This window comes from Sciurus vulgaris (genome assembly GCF_902686455.1).
Source record: "Sciurus vulgaris genome assembly, chromosome: 3".
In the NCBI taxonomy this organism is placed as follows: domain Eukaryota; kingdom Metazoa; phylum Chordata; class Mammalia; order Rodentia; family Sciuridae; genus Sciurus; species Sciurus vulgaris.
Window position 1 is genome coordinate 17,012,861 of NC_136463.1, and position 19,299 is coordinate 17,032,159.

General features: G+C 33.6%; 1 protein-coding gene across 1 annotated transcript in view; it reads right to left on the reverse strand.

Annotated features, from left to right (window-relative positions):
* EFCAB3 (EF-hand calcium binding domain 3) overlaps positions 1-19,299 on the reverse strand; it is a 483,726-nt gene that overhangs the window by 458,943 nt on the left and 5,484 nt on the right. Inside the window, exons 2-4 of the mRNA XM_079134930.1 lie at positions 13,298-13,357; positions 6,254-6,358; positions 3,824-3,877 (exon numbers count right to left, since the gene is read on the reverse strand). Coding sequence (XP_078991056.1) covers positions 3,824-3,877; positions 6,254-6,358; positions 13,298-13,310 — 172 coding nt within the window. The 5' untranslated portion in view covers positions 13,311-13,357. The remainder of the gene's footprint in view (positions 1-3,823; positions 3,878-6,253; positions 6,359-13,297; positions 13,358-19,299) is intronic.

A 19,299-nucleotide genomic window follows, 5' to 3' on the forward strand; every position in this document is an offset into this window, starting at 1 on the left:
AACTTAGAAGAAATAGACAAATTTCTGAACACATAAAACCTACCAAAATTGAACCATGAAGATACTGAAATCCTGACCAGAACAATAATTAGTGGTAATACTGAATCAGTAATAAAACATCTCCCAATAAAGAAAAGTCCAGGATAAGATGGCTTCACTGCTGAATTCCACCAATCTTTTAAGGAAGAACTAATACCAATTCTCAAAAAAATTGAGCTAACACCAATTCTCAAAAAAACTGAAAGGAAGGGATTCTAAATTCACTCTATAAGTCTAGCATTAACCCAATAACAAAATCAGACAAGGCAACAACAATAATGATCCTTTACCATAATCAAGTGGAATATATCTTAGATATGTGAGGATATTTCATTGTATACAAATCAATAAATGTAATGCATCACTTCAACAGAGTGAAGGATAAAAATATTTGATCACCTCAATAGATGCAGGAAAGCATTTGATAAAATTCAACATTGCTTCATGATAAAAACACTGAAAAAAATGGATACGGTAGGATCCTACCTCAAAATAAAAACAGCCATGTATGACTAGCCCCCAGTAAACAACATAGTAAATGGAGAAAAACTGAAAATGTTTCCTCTAACATCTGGAACTAGAAAACATGTCCACTCTCACCATTCTTATTCAACATAGTATTGAAAATTTTAGCCAGAGCAATTAGGCAAGAAAAAGAAATAAAAGTCATACAAATAGAAAAGGAGGAAACCAAACTATCCTTGTTTTCAGACAATTTAATTCTCTCTATAAAAAAAGTAGACTCTACCAAAAGACTATTAGAACTGATAAACAAATTCATAAAGTTGCAGTATATAAAATTAACATTCAGAAATCAGTAGCATTTTTCTACACCAATAATGAGCTTGTTGAAAAAGAAATCATGAGGCAATCCTACTCGGAATAGTTATAAAAATTAAAATACCTAGGAATAAATTTAACCAAGGAAGCAAAAGATGTCTGTATTTAAAATTACAAACACTAGTTGCAAGAAATTAAAGATGACACAAAAAAATGGAAAGATCTCCTATGTCCATGGATTGGAAGAAATAATATTTTTAAAAGTTCAAGCAATGTATAGAATCCACGTGATCCCCATCAAAATACCAATGACACTCTTCATACAGAAGGACAAAAAATTCAAATAGCTGAAGCAGGCTTGAACAAAAAGAACAGAGTTGGATACACCACACTACCTGATTTCAATGTATACTATACAGAGCTAAAAATAACCAAAAACGGCATGGTACTGGCCTAAAAACACACAGAGCAATGAAACAAAATAGAGATCCCAGAAATAAACCCACATATCAAAGTCAACTGATTCTTGACAAAACCACCAAAAACATATGTTGGGGAAAAAACCTCTTTGATAAATGATGTGGTAGAATTATCTGTCTATATGCAGAAGGCTGAAACAACTCCAATCTCTCACCATATACTAACATCAACTCTAGAAACTACTAGAAAAAAAAACACAAGGGAAACATTTCAAGGCACCATAATTGGTGATGATTTTTTGGATAAGACACCAAAAGCAAAGTCAACAAAAGCAAAACTAGACAAATGGGATTGAAGCAAACTGAGAAGCTTCTGTACAGCAAATGGAATGATCAACAGAGTTCAGCGACAACCTATAAAACTGAGAAAATATTTGTAAATGAATTATCCAAAAAGGAATTGATATTCAGAATATAAGGAACTCATAAAAGTACCCAAAACCACCAAATAATCCGATATTATAATTTGCCAAAGATCTAAACCGAAATTTCTCAAAAGAAATATTCAGCATCACTAGTTGTCAGGGAAATGCAAAACAAGAATGGGGTCCTAATTAGAGTAAGATATATTCCATGCTTGTATAATTTTATCAAAATGGATTCTATTGTCATGTATGACTAAGAAGAACCAATGTAAAAAACACAAGATAACATCTCACCCCAGCAAGAATGGCTATTGTCAAAAAGACCAATAATAATTATTATAATATTTGTTGTTATTATTATTATTAAAAAATGCCAGTAAGGATACAGAGAAAGGGGAACTTTCATACACCTTTGGTGGGAGTGTAAATTTGTACAGCCATTTTAAAAAACAGTATGAAATTTTCTTAAAAGATAAACTACTACATGATCCAGCAATCTCACTACTGGGTGGGATTTAATCTCCCAATGACTAAATCATTACATCTAAGAGATAATGTCCACTGCTGTTTACTGCAGCACTATTTCACAATAGTTAAGATATGGAATAAATCTAGGTACCATCTATGAATAAGTGGACAAAGAAATGTGGTGTACATATGCAATGGAATATTTTTCAACCATAAAGCAGAATTAAATTTTGTCATTTGCAGCAAAATGGATGGAAATTCAGGACATTGTTTAGTGAAATAAGCCAAACAGAGGAGGATAAATATCACATGTTCTCTCATACAGGTAGAAGCTAAAAAGAAAGTTGCTTTGAGTGTAGAATACTGATTACTAGAGTTTAGGAAGCAGTGGGGAAGAAAGAGAAGGGATGTTTGATCATGGTATCAAAACATGAAAGGAATAATTTCTAGTGTTCCATAGCACAGTGAGTGACTATAGTTCACAATTACCTTTTATATTTTTATAAAGATCTAGAAGAGAGAAACTTAAAGGCTCCAAACATAAATGATAAGGAGATGGAAATGTTAATTATCCTGATTTGATCAGTAGATTCTGTATACATGTGTTAAAATACTGTACTGCACCTTTAAATATCTGCAATTATTACAAGTTGATCAAAAAAATGAAAAGTTTTTAAAATTTTTTTAAAACCTGCAGATACTTCAGTCCCTTATATAAAGTGATGGAGCATTTGTATATAACCTACACATATTTCTCCCATATCCCTTAAGTTATGATGTATTGTTAAAAGAATAATGGCAATTAAAATGTGTGCAGTTTTTCAGCATAGACAATTTTTTCCAAATATTTTTAATTGAATATGGTTCAATTTGTGGATCTAAAACCCAGAAATAAGGAGAGCCAACTGTAATTATCTCCAACTGTAAAGGGGAAGTGATTATGCCACAATATAGGGGTCTTATGGATTACTGATAATCTTCTATTTCATGGTCTGGGTGTAGTTAAATGGTATTATGGTTAGGATTTGGAATGTCCCCCAAAGTCTCAGGTGTTACAGGGTTGGTTCCCAATGCAGCAATGTTCAGAAGTGGGGCTTTGGAAAAAGAATTGGATCAAGCAAGATCTGACCTTATCAGTAGATTAATCCATTGATATGTGAATGAACTACTGGGAGATGGGACCTAAATAGAGGAAGCAGGTCACTAGGGCTGCTCTGAAATGGTTTATTTTCTCTCTGGCCCCTTCCACTATTTCTTCCTCTCTCTTCCTCCCTCCCTCTCCCCTTCCTCCTGCTCTCCTCTCTCCTTCTCTTTTTCTTTCTTTTGCTCCCTCCCCATCTCTGTCTTTCTGCTTCTTGGCTGCCATGAACCACACCCTTTTCACCATGATATTCCGCCTCACCTCAATCCCAAAGCAGTGGAGCTAGCTGACCATGGACTGAAACCTCTGAAGACATGTGCCAAAATAAATTGTCCCTCCTTACTTGTTCATGTCAGGTGTTTTGGTAATATCAACAAAAAGTCTACTAATACAACTGGGTATGAGAAAATGTTCACTTTGTGGTAATTCTTAAACGAGACAAATGATTACATCACAATTATATCATACATGTCAATAAGTATTTATCAGAGAAAAAATATAGCTTAGTATAAAGAATTAGGATATTAACTTTACAGTATTTTCTCACTAACCTGTAATAACTTGTACTGTATCCATCAATGATTTGAGATCAGTCTTCCCTTTAGCTATAAGACAGAATAAATTAAGAGAAAAATATTTTGAAATTATGATTCAGAACCTAGACAAAGTTTGTTATTAGCATCATTATTTAGGTTCACTTTTAATTGCATAATTCTTAGTTTCAAGGATTAATTCTACATTAGTAAACTGGCCCCTGATCACTGAACTCTAACAATCTGGCCCAGGGAAAAATATATTCTTACTGGGCTATGACCAGTAAAACATGATAGAAAATACCATCAATGAAGGTCAATTCTATGAAGACCCTCAATTCTAGTAATGCCATAAATGTTACAACTGAGGTCTCTGGCAAAAAAATAAGACAATAAGTTTGTTTCCAGTCTATTCCTAAACAGACTTTGATTCTCCATGTCACTTAGAATTGCTGCAGTAAGTGCTTAAGGCATACCAGAAATAAATATTAATTCCCTGACCAAAAGAAGTTCTTCATTTTCTTTTTTTAAAATTTTTTTTAGTTGTAAAAGTACACAATACCTCTATTTTATTTATTTATTTTTATGTGGTGCTGAGGATTGAACCTAGTGCCTCACACATGCTGGGCAAGCACTCTGCCACTGAGCCATAACCTTATCCAAAGTTCTTCATTTTCTTAGGAATCACTTTATCAATATCTATTCATTTTCTTAAGGATCATTTTATCAATATTTATCCATTCACTCATTTACTCAGTCATTTGTCCTCCTCTCGTTCAAGATTTATGGAGTACCTACTTAATATGCCGAAAACTCTTCCAGGTATTAAATACAGAAAGATAAATAATATAGCCTTCCCTACTCTCAAGTTCAATTAAAATGACAAGAAAAGCAAATAAATGTAAATATACAATTATAATGTGAACATGGCAAGTTCATGAAAAACATGCATAGTTATGGTAGATAAAAAGAGAAGTATAATGCTATCTGAGTAGTTAAAGAAAATGTTTCTGAAAATGGTGTTTCTCAACTCTTATAAGCAATGAGGAAGAGTTAGTCAGAAGAAGTGATTATATTCCATTAAAAATAATGGAATAAAAGTTCGTTAGTATACAGGGTAAAATAGTGGATTAGATAAATAGGATCCAAATCATAAAGGAACTTGATTGCCATTTTAAGGGACTTACATTTTTTAGCATATGACTGAAAGTCAATAAATGGTTTTAAATTGAGACATAATATGGTCAGATTTGCATTTTATATGGCTCACTCTGATGGTTATCTTGTAGAATCCATCAAAATAGCTGAAACCAGCAATGAAAGGACCTAAAATCTGGCTGTGGCAGAAAGGACAGAAAGATATTTATGAATTTATATATGGGATTCTAAAAAAATGTTTATTATGAAAATTTACAAACTGCGAGGTTGAAAGAAGTGTTCAATGAATGCCCATATGCCCATCATCTAGATTCTACAATTAACATTTTACTATTCTTATTTTGTCACATAGCCATCCATCAATCCATTCATCTATGTATGTGTGGTAATTTGAGGTAAAATTGGCATTGTGAAGTGGGTGGACTAGAGAGTAAGTGATAGGAAATAGTAGGGAATCAAAAAATGAATTCCACATAGCTAGTTTAGATGAATAAATCATGATAGCACAAATGAGACAGAATCCAGGAATAGGAGAATGGGAAAGGAAATAATAAATTCATTTTAAAATATGTCCAAAATGATGTCTACTATGAAATATTCGAGTGGGAATGTCTAAGCACATTTGGATATATCTGTCAGAAGACCAAGAGAGGTCTATGTAAAAATAAATAAACAAACAAACAACAGATTTGGAAGTCATCAACCTATAGGTGATAGGTAAAAAACCATGGATATCAATGAAATTTTCCAGAGAGTATGCTAAATAAAAAAACAGGAATGGAAGATCCAGATTGAGAGAAGAACACAAAAACCAAGGGAACAAAATTTCAAGGTTAGAATTATCAACATCAAATACAGCAAAGAACCCCTATAAAAAACTATATCTAAAGCAATTGGTAAATAATAAGTAACTGGTGTTCTTAGAGAAGCTTCAGCAGTATTAGGTAGTTGATTCAGAATACAGAAATATATGCAGAATGTGGAAAGGGTATATAAACATCAACTTTCCTTCATTTGTTTCCTTCTCCACGTTTTTTATTCTGCTTCCTAAATATTCATTAATGTGAGAGATGGTATTAGAATCAATCTAGTCAAATGTTTTGTATTCTATATGGATTTATAAAATGAAGACAGTCTTACTCTAGACTGAATTTTTTCTGATGTTTTTCAAGTTTATCATTACAAAGTAGTTTCAGGAATATATGAGTGTACCTGTTTCAGGAATATATACCAAAACTTCAAGACCAAGATTTCATGAAGGATTTTTTTTTAATGTTTAAAATGAGTTACCATCAACTGGAAGGTTTCTTTTCAGTTCTCCAAATTCTTCTTTGGTGAGTTCAATCCCCATGTTTCCTAGCACATTGTCCAAGTCTCTGATATCAATTTTTTCTCCTAGGTAAAGAGGGGGAAAAAAAATGAAAACTCCTACGCATGCTAAAATGTTTCACTTATTTTTGCCTATGAATTATAGACTTTTTGGCAGTACTTAAGATTCAATACGGTTAAAATTAAGCTTACTTTACTTAAGTCTTATTTGGGAAATAAATATACACATCAAATATTCCTGAAGGGAACTGAATTAACTTTTAGTGCATTATTTTTATGATAAAAATAAGAAGTTCCAGCAAGCTGAAAAATATTGTTGGAATATGAACACATTGATTTGTTCATTATTATTTACTCTATTGGAATTTACTTAAGTAAACTAACTTTTTGATTTTCAGTTTTCTGTTGTATGAAATTAAAATGATCCTACCTGTTTCATAGAATATCTGTGAAGATAAAGTCACATGTATGGAAAGACTAGAACTCTGTCAGGCATATAGCAGATGATGGTGCATTTTAATAATTACTTCTTTTTTTCTTTTTTAAGTCATACAGGACAGTAGACTCCATTTTTATATAATTATACTAAAGAATGGAATATATCTTATTCTAATTCAGACCCCAGTCTTGTGGATGTACACAATGGTGGAATTCACTGTGGTACATTCATATATATATATATATATATATATATATATATATATATATATACACACACACACAGAAAAATTATGTCAGATTCATTTCACTGCCTTTCCTTTTCTATCACCCCTCCCTTCCCTTCATTCTCCTTTGTCTAATCCAAAGAATTTCTACTCTTCCCCGCCCCCCTTATTGTGGGTTAGCTTCCATATATCAGCAAAAACATTCAAACTTTGGTTTTTTGAGGACTGGCTTAATTTCACTTAGCATGTTAAGTCTCTAGAATCCATCCATTTACTGACAAATGTCATAAACTCATTCTTCTTTTTGACTGAGTAATACTCCATTGTGTATATATGTCATATTTTCTTTATTCATTCATCTGTTAAAGGGCATCTAGGTTGGTTCACATAGTTTAGCTATTGTGAATTGAGTTGCTATGAACATTGATGTGGCTCCATCACTGTAGTGTGATGATTTTAAAACCTTTGGATATATACCAAGGAGTGGGATATCTGGGTTATATAGTACTTATATTCCTAATTTTTTGAGGAATCTCCATACTGCTTTCCAAAGCAGTTGCACCAATTTGTAGTCCCACCAGCAATGTATGAGTGTACCTTATTCCCCACATCCTCTCTAACACTTATTGTTACCTGTATTATTAATAATTGCCATTCTGACTGCAGTAAGATGGAATGTCAGTGCAGTTCTAATTTGCATATCTATAACCATTACAGTTGTTAAATATTTTTTCATATATTTGTTGACCATTTGTATTTCTTCTTTTTAGAAGTTTCTGTTCTGTTCTTTAATAATTAGTTCTGAGAAAAAGTAGGACTGATTTTCTTTTTTAACCCAAACTAGTTTTATTTAGTTTTATTGCCTATATTAACCACATCATTAGTGATTGTTCTCCATTTCACAATTTAGCCTACAAAAACACATTCTGTCATTCCTCTAGGAAACTTTATTAAAATGCATATGCATATGAATATTGCCAATAGGAATATGTGAAAATATGAGACATTCTGCCAAGGTAAAATAATTTAAATCATATTGGATCCATATCTTGGAGAGCAGCATAATTCTTTATCAAGTGTTTAGCAAAATAATATAACAAGAGATAAGAGTATTCTCTAATTCATCATCCATTTATTTTAGAATGTTTCACACACCAGTCAAGATTTAATTCTGATATATCTTACTAGTAGCTAAAAATAAGGCAAAATTCAACTCACAGAGAAGGAGAAACAGAATAAAATAGTTCAAGTTTCACAAAGAAGTACTTACCACATTTGCCCTATATCTGTAGGGAACATTCCTCAAGCTTATCTGAAAGCAGTTGCTGACACCATGGTCTAAGTAAGCCAAACAGTCTGGACAGAGAAACTGAGGTAATGGTAAAGACTCGCCATGGAATGAAGGTCTTTGCAGTTTCTGAGGCTGAGTTATGAGCTGAGGTAAGGCCTCACTTATCAAGCATCCCAGCAAGCTGATGTGAGCTCGCCCACGCTGCCTTCCCTCACACTGTGTGCTGAAGCTTACCATCCCCTCAGTCCTTTGTCTCAGACTTGTTGCTGGGCAGAATTACTTAGGCATACTTGGTCTGTTTACATTATCTCAATGTATGGCTCACTTATAGGCTGATTCTGTTATGCTTTAACAAGTGTGTTAACCTGATTGGATAATGTGTCTATATATGTCTTGTACAATCCTAAGTAAAATTAGATCTGTGCCTTCAGAGCCTGGTCTCCAGTGTCTGAACTGGGGTAGACACCAAACGCCCTCACCTTCAGCAGGACCCCTAGTCTCCAAACATCTACATATATCTAGGACTATCTATCTACATAAAAGTTTGGAAGAAAGGTCAAAATCTTTTTTACCCTTGAAAGAATTGTTAGTTACACCTTATCATGTACAAACACAGTATTTTAAAATAGTGTTAATGTACTTTTTCACATTCCTTTATTCCATGAACACCTTTCCTGTTCTGCCGTAGAATTTATATGACCTCAGAGGAAAAAATACTTTCAACTTTTAAAAGCAATTATTACAAACAAACCTTCAAAATCAGATATTTAGTTTTATTATAACTAGACAATTGAGAGGTCAAAAATCATATAAGGGAAACTCCTTTTATCCATCTATATCCTAATAAGAGGAGGAAGGGGAAACTCAACTTTATGGTTTAAGAAAGTACCCCCAGGAAGAGAAATACTTTCAGTGCCTCTGCCTGTCTATCTCTCATCTTTCATTTATTTCTCTTTCATCTATTTATCTCTTTTTATTGAGACTGAGAAAGTTTAAGTGTTCTTGCTACTAGCTGCTCATTTCCATCTCTCCACCCCACAGCTCCTTTCTCCAAATAAACCTATGAGAGGAGGTAAGATCAAAGAAAAGCTCCAGATACACTGTTTTAAACCCATATCTCTCACCATGCACGAAACTAAACTCAAAATGGATTAAGGACCTCGGAATCAGACCAGAGACTCTGCAGATTACAGAAGAAAAAGTAGGTCCAGATCTTCAACGTGTCGGCTTAGGACCAGACTTCCTTAACAGGACTCCCATAGCACAAGAAATAAAAGCAAGAATCAATAACTGGGATGGATTCAAACTAAAAAGCTTTCTCTCAGCAAAGGAAACTATCAGCAATGCGAAGAAAGAGCCTACAGAGTGGGAGAATATCTTTGCCAATCATACTTCAGATAGAGCACTAATCTCCAGAATCTATAAAGAACTCAAAAAACTCTACTCCAAGAATTCAAATAATCCAGTCGACAAATGGGCTAAGGAAATGAATAGACACTTCACAGAAGAAGATCTACAAGCAATCAACAAACATATGGAAAAATGTTCAACATCTCTAGTAATAAGATAAATGCAAATCAAAACCCCCCTAAGATTCCATCTCACCCCAATTAGAATGGCGATTATCAAGAATACAAGCAACAACAGGTGTTGGCGAGGATGTGGGGAGAAAGGTACACTCATACATTGCTGGTGGGGCTGCAAATTAGTGCAGCCACTCTGGAAAGCAGTGTGGAGATTCCTTAGAAAACTTGGAATGGAACCACCATTTGACCCAGCTATCCCACTCCTCGGCCTATACCCAAAGGACTTAAAATCAGCATACTACAGAGATACAGCCACATCAATGTTCATAGCTGCTCAATTCACAATAGCCAGACTGTGGAACCAGCCTAGATGCCCTTCAATTGATGAGTGGATAAAGAAACTGTGGTATATATATATATACAATGGAATATTACTCAGCCATAAAGAATGATAAAATTATGGCATTTGCAGGCAAATGGATGAAATTGGAGAATATCATGCTAAGTGAGATAAGCCAATCTCAAAAAGCCAAAGGACGAATGATATCGCTAATAAGTGGATGATGACACATAATGGGGGGGAGGGAAGGGTTAGTGTTAGGGTTAGAGTTAGGGTTAGGGAGGGGGGCAAGTATGGAGGAAGGAAGCACTGTATAGAAGGAAAAGAGGGGTGGGAGGGGTGGGGGAAGGGGAAAAATAACAGAATGAATCAAACAACATTGCTCTATGTAAATTTATTATTACACAAATGGTATGCCTTTACGCCATGTACAAACAGAAACAACATGTATCCCATTTGTTTACAATAAAAAATAAATAAATAAAAATAAATTAAAAAATAAAATTTAAAAAAAAGGGTACCGATAGGACAAAAAGCAAATGAGGCTTGTGTCATGCTTTCTATTGGAATTCTGTGAAGACAACACCTCACAGGGTACCCAGGCATCAGTGTGCTGTTGCACAGAATAAATATTGTGGCATGCTGTATACAGGCAAATAGAGGGCAGAGATAGGCCATTCCTTGGCTTCTTTGGTTTTTGTGTTATAGCAAGAATTCAGTTATTCCCCTATGAATGGTCTACCACAGTACACCAAGTAAAGGGGCATGATGATCCCTAACAGAGGTTATTGGGAACTGATAGGATACTTGACTAAGACTAAGAGGATCTCATCAGCAGTGAATACTAAGGATGAGCCAAGCTCATAAAGGAAGAACCGCAAAACCTTGACTTTGCTGAGAAAACAGGCAAGTTTCTCAAGCAGCAGATTTCAGCAGGAAAGGTAAGCAGGTTCCCTGGAAATACATGAAATACAAGAAATTGCTAAGAAGAATATCAAGAATGACAATACAATGTCTGGCTGCCTTTCTCTACTACCAGAGGGATACCTATATATTTCCTTATACTATGGTGCCTTTCTGAAGGGAAGTGGGAGAAGGATTGAAAACTGAAAATGTACTAAAAAGTCTACCAAAAAGATACCACTCTTCTTTCAAACCAGAAGAAACTGGGTTGCTTTTAATAATACGACTGGAGTCCTACGTTTCCATTTTCCAACATGCCACCACAGCCAGAGTAAGATGGAAGATTAGGAAATTAATTTATTTACAATGTGTCAACATGAATTCTACTGTCATGTATAACTAATTAGAACAAATTAAAAAGAAAAAGAAATTAATTTATTTAGAAAAAATAAAGAACATACCACATTTATTGCATACCTCAATTTGTAGTATGGTAAATTTGATACTGCTACACATACCTATCTCTTCCATGTTTTTTTCTCTTTACAAGTACTTCCAATACTAGAACATGGAAAGACAACATTCATGTATGGACAAAATTACGATTGTTAAAATGGCCATATTAACAAAAATCAACTACAGATTCAGTGCAATCCCTATCAAAATACCAATGACATTCTTCACAGAACTAGAAAAAAACAGTTCTGAACTTAATTTGGAAGACTAAAAGACCAAGAATAGCCAAGCAGTCCTGTGCAAGAAGAGTGATGCAGGAGGCTTCACAATACCAGCTCTTAAATCATCCTATAGAGAGACAGTAACAACAGCATGAAGTAAAACAGACATGAAGATCAATGGGATACAAGAGAAGACACAGAAACAAACCCACACAGATAGAGGCATATGATATTTGACAAAGATCCCAAAAACATATGTTAGAGAAAAAGTAGCCTTTTGACAAATGGTGTTATGAAAAATTGATGTCCGTATGTAGAAGAATGAAGCTAGATCCCTGATTTTACACAGCACAAAAGTCAACTCAAAGATGACCAAGACATCGGCATTAGACAAGATTTCACAACGCTAGAAGAAAACAGGGTCAACACTCCAACATATTGACACAAGCACGGACTCCCTTAAAAATACCCCAAAACATAGAAAATAAAACCTAGAATCAATAGGTGGAACAGCATCAAATTTAAAAACTTCTACATAGTAAAGGAAATTATTAAGAGCATGAAAGTATAGCCTATAAAATGGGAGAAAATCTTCACCAGTTACTCTTCTAACAGAGGATTAATATCCAGAATATATAAAGAAATTTTAAAAAAACAACAACAAAAAAAAACAACAAAAAAAACAGGCAGGGGGTGGGGGAAAAGAAGAAATACAAATGGTCAACAAATATATGGAGAAAAAGTTCAACATAATTAGCAGTTATGGAAATGCAAATCATAACTACACTGAGATTTCATCTCACTTCAGTTAGAATGGCAACCATCAAGAATACAAATAATAATAAATGCTGGAGAAGATGTGGAGGAAAAGGAACATTTTTACACTGTTGGTATGATTTTAAAATAGTATAACCACTATGGAAATCTGTATGGAGATTCCTCAAAAAACAAATATGGAACCATCACATAACCCAGCTGCAGCACTGCTCAGTATTTTCCCCAAAGAATTAAGGTCAGCATACTATAAGTGATACATGCCCCCCATGCCTGCAGCAGCGCAACTCACATGGACAGTCTAGGTGTCCACTGACAAATGAATGGATAAAGACAATGTGGCTTGTGTACACAATGGAGTTTTATTCAATGATAAAGAAGAAAATTATGTCATTTTCAGGAAAATAGATGGAACTTTGCAGCATTATGTTAAGTGAAATAAACCACTCAGAAAGTCTGTGCCTCACATATTCTCTGATATGTGGAAGCTAGAGGGAAAAAAAAAGAGAGAGAGAGAGGATCTCATGAAAACAGAAGGGAGACCAGCAGAATAGAGTAAGAGTACCAGTGGGAGGGAAAAGAGACATACAGAGGGAAAAAAACTGACCAAATTATGTTATGTGTGCATATGAATATGTAACAGCAAATCCCACTCATATGTATAATTATAATGCACCAATAAAAAAGAGAAAAAATTTTAAAACCTTTTCATACTTAATAAATTGGCAAGTATTATAAGAAAATGTTAAAGACAATAGTATTTTCAATATACCACTTCAAAAATATATTTTACAAGCATTAGTATCTTGGTTTTATATCAACTCCTTACCTGCAACAGGCATAGCCTCCTTCAATAGTTCTTTAAGCTGAACTTTCTCATCAGCTGCACCTGCAAACAGGTATAGATTGCAGTAACCACAATAAAATTCACAAATACAATGTAAAATTTTTAATTGTGAAAAAGAGCATAAGATATTGATAATTTTCCATGTCTTTTACTATGATCATATTTCTATAATTTCTCCCCACACCATAAGAGCATGAAAAAATTAGATATCTTAAAATAGTACATATACTTGGTTAAAAGAGTATACTCTATTTGCAAAATTACAGCAAAATTTTAAAAGATTTGTAAGTATTCTCCTCCAAACCTATCATTTTGCTTTGCTCTCCTGACCTCACTAATCTGCTTTCTTTCACTCAAGAAAGAAAATTAAATTTAATTAATGTCCAACAAGTCATGTATTTGATGGATATTTTTATACCACACCTCAAACTTCTGTAAAGTTATATTTACTTTTTTTAACATATAAAGAAGTTGAGCCTCAGAAAATTAAAACCTTGTCTGAAATTACATAGCTAGTATAAGACTGAAAGCTGTTTCTGTCAGACTCCTTTATCAACCCTTACTCCATTCCATCAAATCAACCAGGAAATAGGGCAGAACAAGCACTTATATCATGATTACATTTAGTCTTCAGTGAGCACTTTACTAATCTGATATTTCTAATTCCCAAATTATTTTCACCATATATTTTCTTCTGCCTTTAGTCTAAATGTACTTTAAATGTACTTTGAATAATAAATGCCATGTTTTATACATGTTATAATTGTCTTTTTCAGAGCATAGCACAGATTTTGCACAGGTTTTGTTTCTTTGGATTTGGTTCAAGAGACATGGATTACTCTAAAATATCATGAAAGTGATGCTCAGTTCATTAAGACAAAATTGCTTGTTTTGTGCTGGGTTCTTTTTAAATATGTATTAATCATATATCCATTAAGTCTTAGGAATGTGAAATCATAAACCACAACCCCAAGTTCTACTGAAGATCAGGGAGTCGTGCCTACAATCACAATTATCTAGCTAATAGTGTGACATCACTTCAAATTCTTTGTCAGGGAAATTCATTCCAATTTTCTTCAGAATGGTGTCAAAGATATTGACATACTTCTCTGAAGAAAGAGAAAGGACCACAAAAAAGTTATTTTAACTCTACAACACAAAAATAATCACTACTATGTATTATCATTATCAATATTACATTCAAAATTATGCAATTGGCAATGAGGTTTTATACTGGAATTATAAGAATAATATATTGCATTTACACTTATGTTTAAGAAGCATCTACTCAGCAAAAGTTCTACAAGGAGGCTGATTCCAAACCTCAGCTCAGATATCACTCTCTATCAGGCATTCCCTAACTATCCTTTCTAAAGTAACTGTCATTCAGTCACTCTTCATCATATTAACATCATTTTCTTAAAAGTACCTATTTATAAAGTTACCTCATTTTTTTATTAATTTCTTCCTCACCTACTAAGGAAATGTGAGCTCCATGAAAGAAAGACCACTGACTCAATCCTATGGATCTCCTACATTTTGAGAATTATCTAGAACTACAAGAACTCAGTAAATATTAATTAGCTGAATAAATTATAGCACTAAAAGGAAATCTAATACTAAAACTTGAGACTAATAAGGATCAGTCTCATTGTTCAGATTATCCATTGCTGATTAAATCCTGAATTCTGTAGTTCACTTTTTTGCTGTGTAGACCCAGAGGGTTTTTTTCCCTTCATTTAACACATTGGAAATTCTTTCCATAATACAAAACAGTTTCCCATGAGATATTAAGTGGTAAGTAATAAAAGGAACAATAAAAACAATTAAGATATTGGGGCAAGCTGACAATCTAATGACTAATAGTATAAGAATCAAAACCAAAGCATCAAAATGCACTGTCCTTCCATCTTGCTTTTAAAAGCCTCCATTACATCCATCAGCTTCCTGTGATTAGTTTACATTCAATAATAAAAAGCGAATATATATTTATTTATACTGTTAAAGATTCCAATGTTTTATAAATACACTTACAAAGTTAAAATCTAATTTATAATTTCACATGCTAGCTTTTCCAAATGAAAGTGGGAGAACTAGAACACTTTTCATATAAATTATTAATGTGATATTAGAAAACAATGTCCATTTTAAATGTGTATATACTCCCACCTACTCTTGCTACTCTACCCTGATCATTTTGAAGCAAATATCAGATATCAGATATCATACCACGTTACCTATATTTCAAAATTACACTAAAATATAACACTAAAAATGACTACTAAACCATTATCATAATAAATTTTTAAAATTGTTACTCATATTATCAAATAGTCATTTGTGTTGACATCTCAGTTTGTATACAATTGTTCAAATAATGATCCTTTTTTGTTAGAGTTTGTTATGGTTTAGATGTGGTGTTCCCCAAAATATCACATGAGATAGTGCAAGAAGGTTCAGAGGAGAAATGATTGGGTTGTGAGAATCTTAATCCAATTAGTAAATTAATTGCCTGATTAAACACTGAGGAGTGAAATAGCTGGGTCATATGATAGTTCCATTCCTAGTTTTTTGAGGGATCTCCACACTACTTTCCAGAGTGGCATAATGAAATGCCTGTGAGATGAAATGCCTGTATTGCATTGAAGGTGTATATTGCTTTTGGTAGTATGGCATTTTGACTATAGTAATTCTGCCTACCCAAGAATATGGGAGGTCTTTCATCTTCTGAGATCATCTTCAATTTCTTTCTTCAATTTTCTATAGTAGAGATCTTTCTCCTCCTTGGTCAAATTAATCCCCTGTTTTTCTTTTTCTTCTTCTTTTTTATTTTTATTTGTTGAAGCTATTTTGAAGGGGGTAGTTTGTCTGATTTCTCTCTCAGCTGAATCACTGTTGAAGTGTAGAAAATCTACTGCTATATAAGTATTGATCTTGTATAATGCTACTTTGCTAAACTCATTTATCAACTCTTGAAGTCTTCTGGTAGAATTTTTTCAGTTTTTTAGATACAGGATCATGTCATCAGTAAACAGTGATAGTTTGATATTTTTTCCACTTCTTATCTGATTGCTCTGGGCTATAGGTTCAAGAACATGTTGAATAGAAGTGGTGAGAATGGACATCTTTGTCTTGTCCCTGATTTTCAAGGAAAAGCATTCACTTTTTCTCCATTTAGTATGATGTTGGCTTTTGGTTTGTCATATATATTGCCTTTTATGTTATGTAAGGTTTTTGATTTTTTTCCAGTGTTTATTTTTGTAGCTTTAAAAAAAATTTTTTAAATTTGTCCTAATTAGTTGTACATGACAGAATGCATTTATACATTTTGATAAATCATACATAAATGGAGTGTAATTTCTCATTTTTCTGACTGTACATATTGTAGTATCACATCGATCATGCAGTCATATATGTGCATGAGGTAATAATGTTTGTTTCACTCTACTATCCTTCCTACCCCCAAACTCCTTCCCCTCACCTCACTCCCTTCTACCTAATATAAAGTAACTCTATTCTTCCCTGCACCCCCACCCCTTATTGTGAATTAGCATCTGCATATCAGAGAAAACATTCAGCCTTTTGCTTTTTGGGATTGGCTTATTTAACTTAGCATATTCTCCAATTCCATTCACTTATCGGCAAATGCCATAATTTCATTCTTCTTTAAGACTGAGTAATATTCCACTGTGTGTGTGTGTGTGTGTGTGTGTGTGTGTATCACATTTTCTTTATCCATTCATCTGTTGAAGGGCACCTAATTGGTTCCATACCTTTTTGTGAATTGAGCTCCTTATAAATATTGATGTGGCTGCATCAATGTAGTATGCTGATTTTAAGTGCTTTGCATATAAACCAAGGAGTGGAATAGCTGGGTCAAATGGTGGTTCCATTCCAGGTTTTCTGAGGAATCTTCATACTGCTTTCCAGAGTGGTTGCACCAATCTGCAGTCCTACCCAGCAATGTATGAGCGTGCCTTTTCCCCCACATCCTTGCCAACATTTATTGTTGCTTTTATTCTCTATAATTGCCATTCTGACTGGAGTAAGATGAAATCTTTAGAGTAGTTTTGATTTGCATTTCTCTAACTGCTAAAGATGTTGAACATTTTTTCATACATTTGTTGATGGATTGTATTTCTTCTTCTGTGAAGTGTCTGTTCATTCCTTATCTCATTTATTGATTGGATTATTTGATTTTTTTTTTGGTGTTGTTTTTTTAAGTTCTTTATATATCCTTGGAGGTTAATGCTATAGTTGAGGTGCATGTGGTAAAGATTTTCTCTTATTCTGTAGACTTTCTCTTTACTTGATTGTTTTCTTTGCTAAGAAGAAACTTTTTAGTTTGAATCCATCCCATTTAATGATTCTTAATTTAACTTCTTGCACTTTAGGAGTCCTGTTAAGGAAGTCAGGTCCGAAGCCGACATGATGAAGATTTGGGTCTACTTTTTCTTCTATTAGGCACAATCTGTGTTCTAGTGACTAAGTCTTTGATCCACTTTGTGTTTTGTGCAGGGTGAGATATAGAGGTTTAATTTCATTTTGTTACATGTTATCCAGTGTTTTTAAATGAAAGGTTAGTGTATTTTATCAAAGATTTTTTTCTTCATCTATTGAGATAATCATATATCTTGTCCTTGATTCTGTTTAAGCAATGAAGTACGTTTACTGATTTGTGTATGTTGACCAGGCTTGCATCCCTGGAGTGAAGCCCACTTGGTCATGGTGTACTATCTTAATATGCTTTTAAATGTGGTTTTCATATTTTTTGAGGCTTTTTGCATCTAGCTTCATTAGAGATATTGGTTGGTTGTTTTCTTTCCTAAATGTGTCTTCATCTGGTTTGGGTAACAGGTTTATACTAGCATCCTAGGATGTATTTGAAAGTATTCCCTCCCTTTCAATTTCATGGAATAATTTGAGGGAGACTGGTGTTAGTTGTTCTTTAAAGGTCTGGTAGAACTCAGATAAGAATCCATATCATACTGGGCTTTTCTCTGTTGGTAGATTTTAATTGCTGTTTCAATTTTATTACTTGATATTGGTCTAAACAGAACAGTATTAGTTTAGACCAATATCTTCCTGGTTCAATCCGGGCAGGTCATATGTGTCTAGATATTTGTCACTATCTTCAAAATTTTGCAAGTACAAATTTTTGAAATAGTTTCTAATGATCTTTTGGATTTCAGCAGTGTCTGATAGCTCCTCTAATTTTGTCGATTTGGGTCTTCTCTCTCTCTTTGTTAGTTTGGCTAAGGGCTAATCAATCTTATTTATCTTTTCAAAGAATCTACTCTTCGTTGTGTTGATTCTGTGTCTTGTTTTTTTAATACTCAATTTTGTAAATTTTGGCTCTGACATTTATTATTTCCTCTCTTCTACACATTTTGGAATTAGTTTGTTCTTCTAAGGTCTTGAGGTAGAGCATAAGCTTATTGGGCTCACACTACATTTTTAATGTTGGCACTCAATGCAAAAAAAATTTCTTCTTAGTACTGCTTTCATACTGTTTCAGAGATTTTGATATGCTGATCTTTGTTTTCATTTGTTTCTAAGAATTTTTTTATTTCTTCTCCCATTTCTTCTTTGAGCCATTCTTCAATTAAAAGAGTATTATCTAATCTCCAAGCATTCTGTGGTTTCTGTTATTTTTCTTTTTCTTTTTACACAATACCTCTATCTTATTTATTTATATTTATGTGGTCCTGAAGACCGAACCCAGTGCCTTACACATGCTAGGCAAGTGCTCTACCACTGAGTTACAACATCCAGCCCTCTGTTATTTAGCTTGCTGTTGGTTTCTAGTTTCATATCATTGTGGTCTGATATGATACATGGGATTATATAAATTTTTTTGCATTAGCTTAGACTTACATTGTAACCTAGAATATGATCTATTTTGGAGAAAGTTCCATGTGCTATTGAGAAGGTAAATTCAGCTGTTTTGGGATGAAATATCCTGTAGATGTCTATTAAGTCCA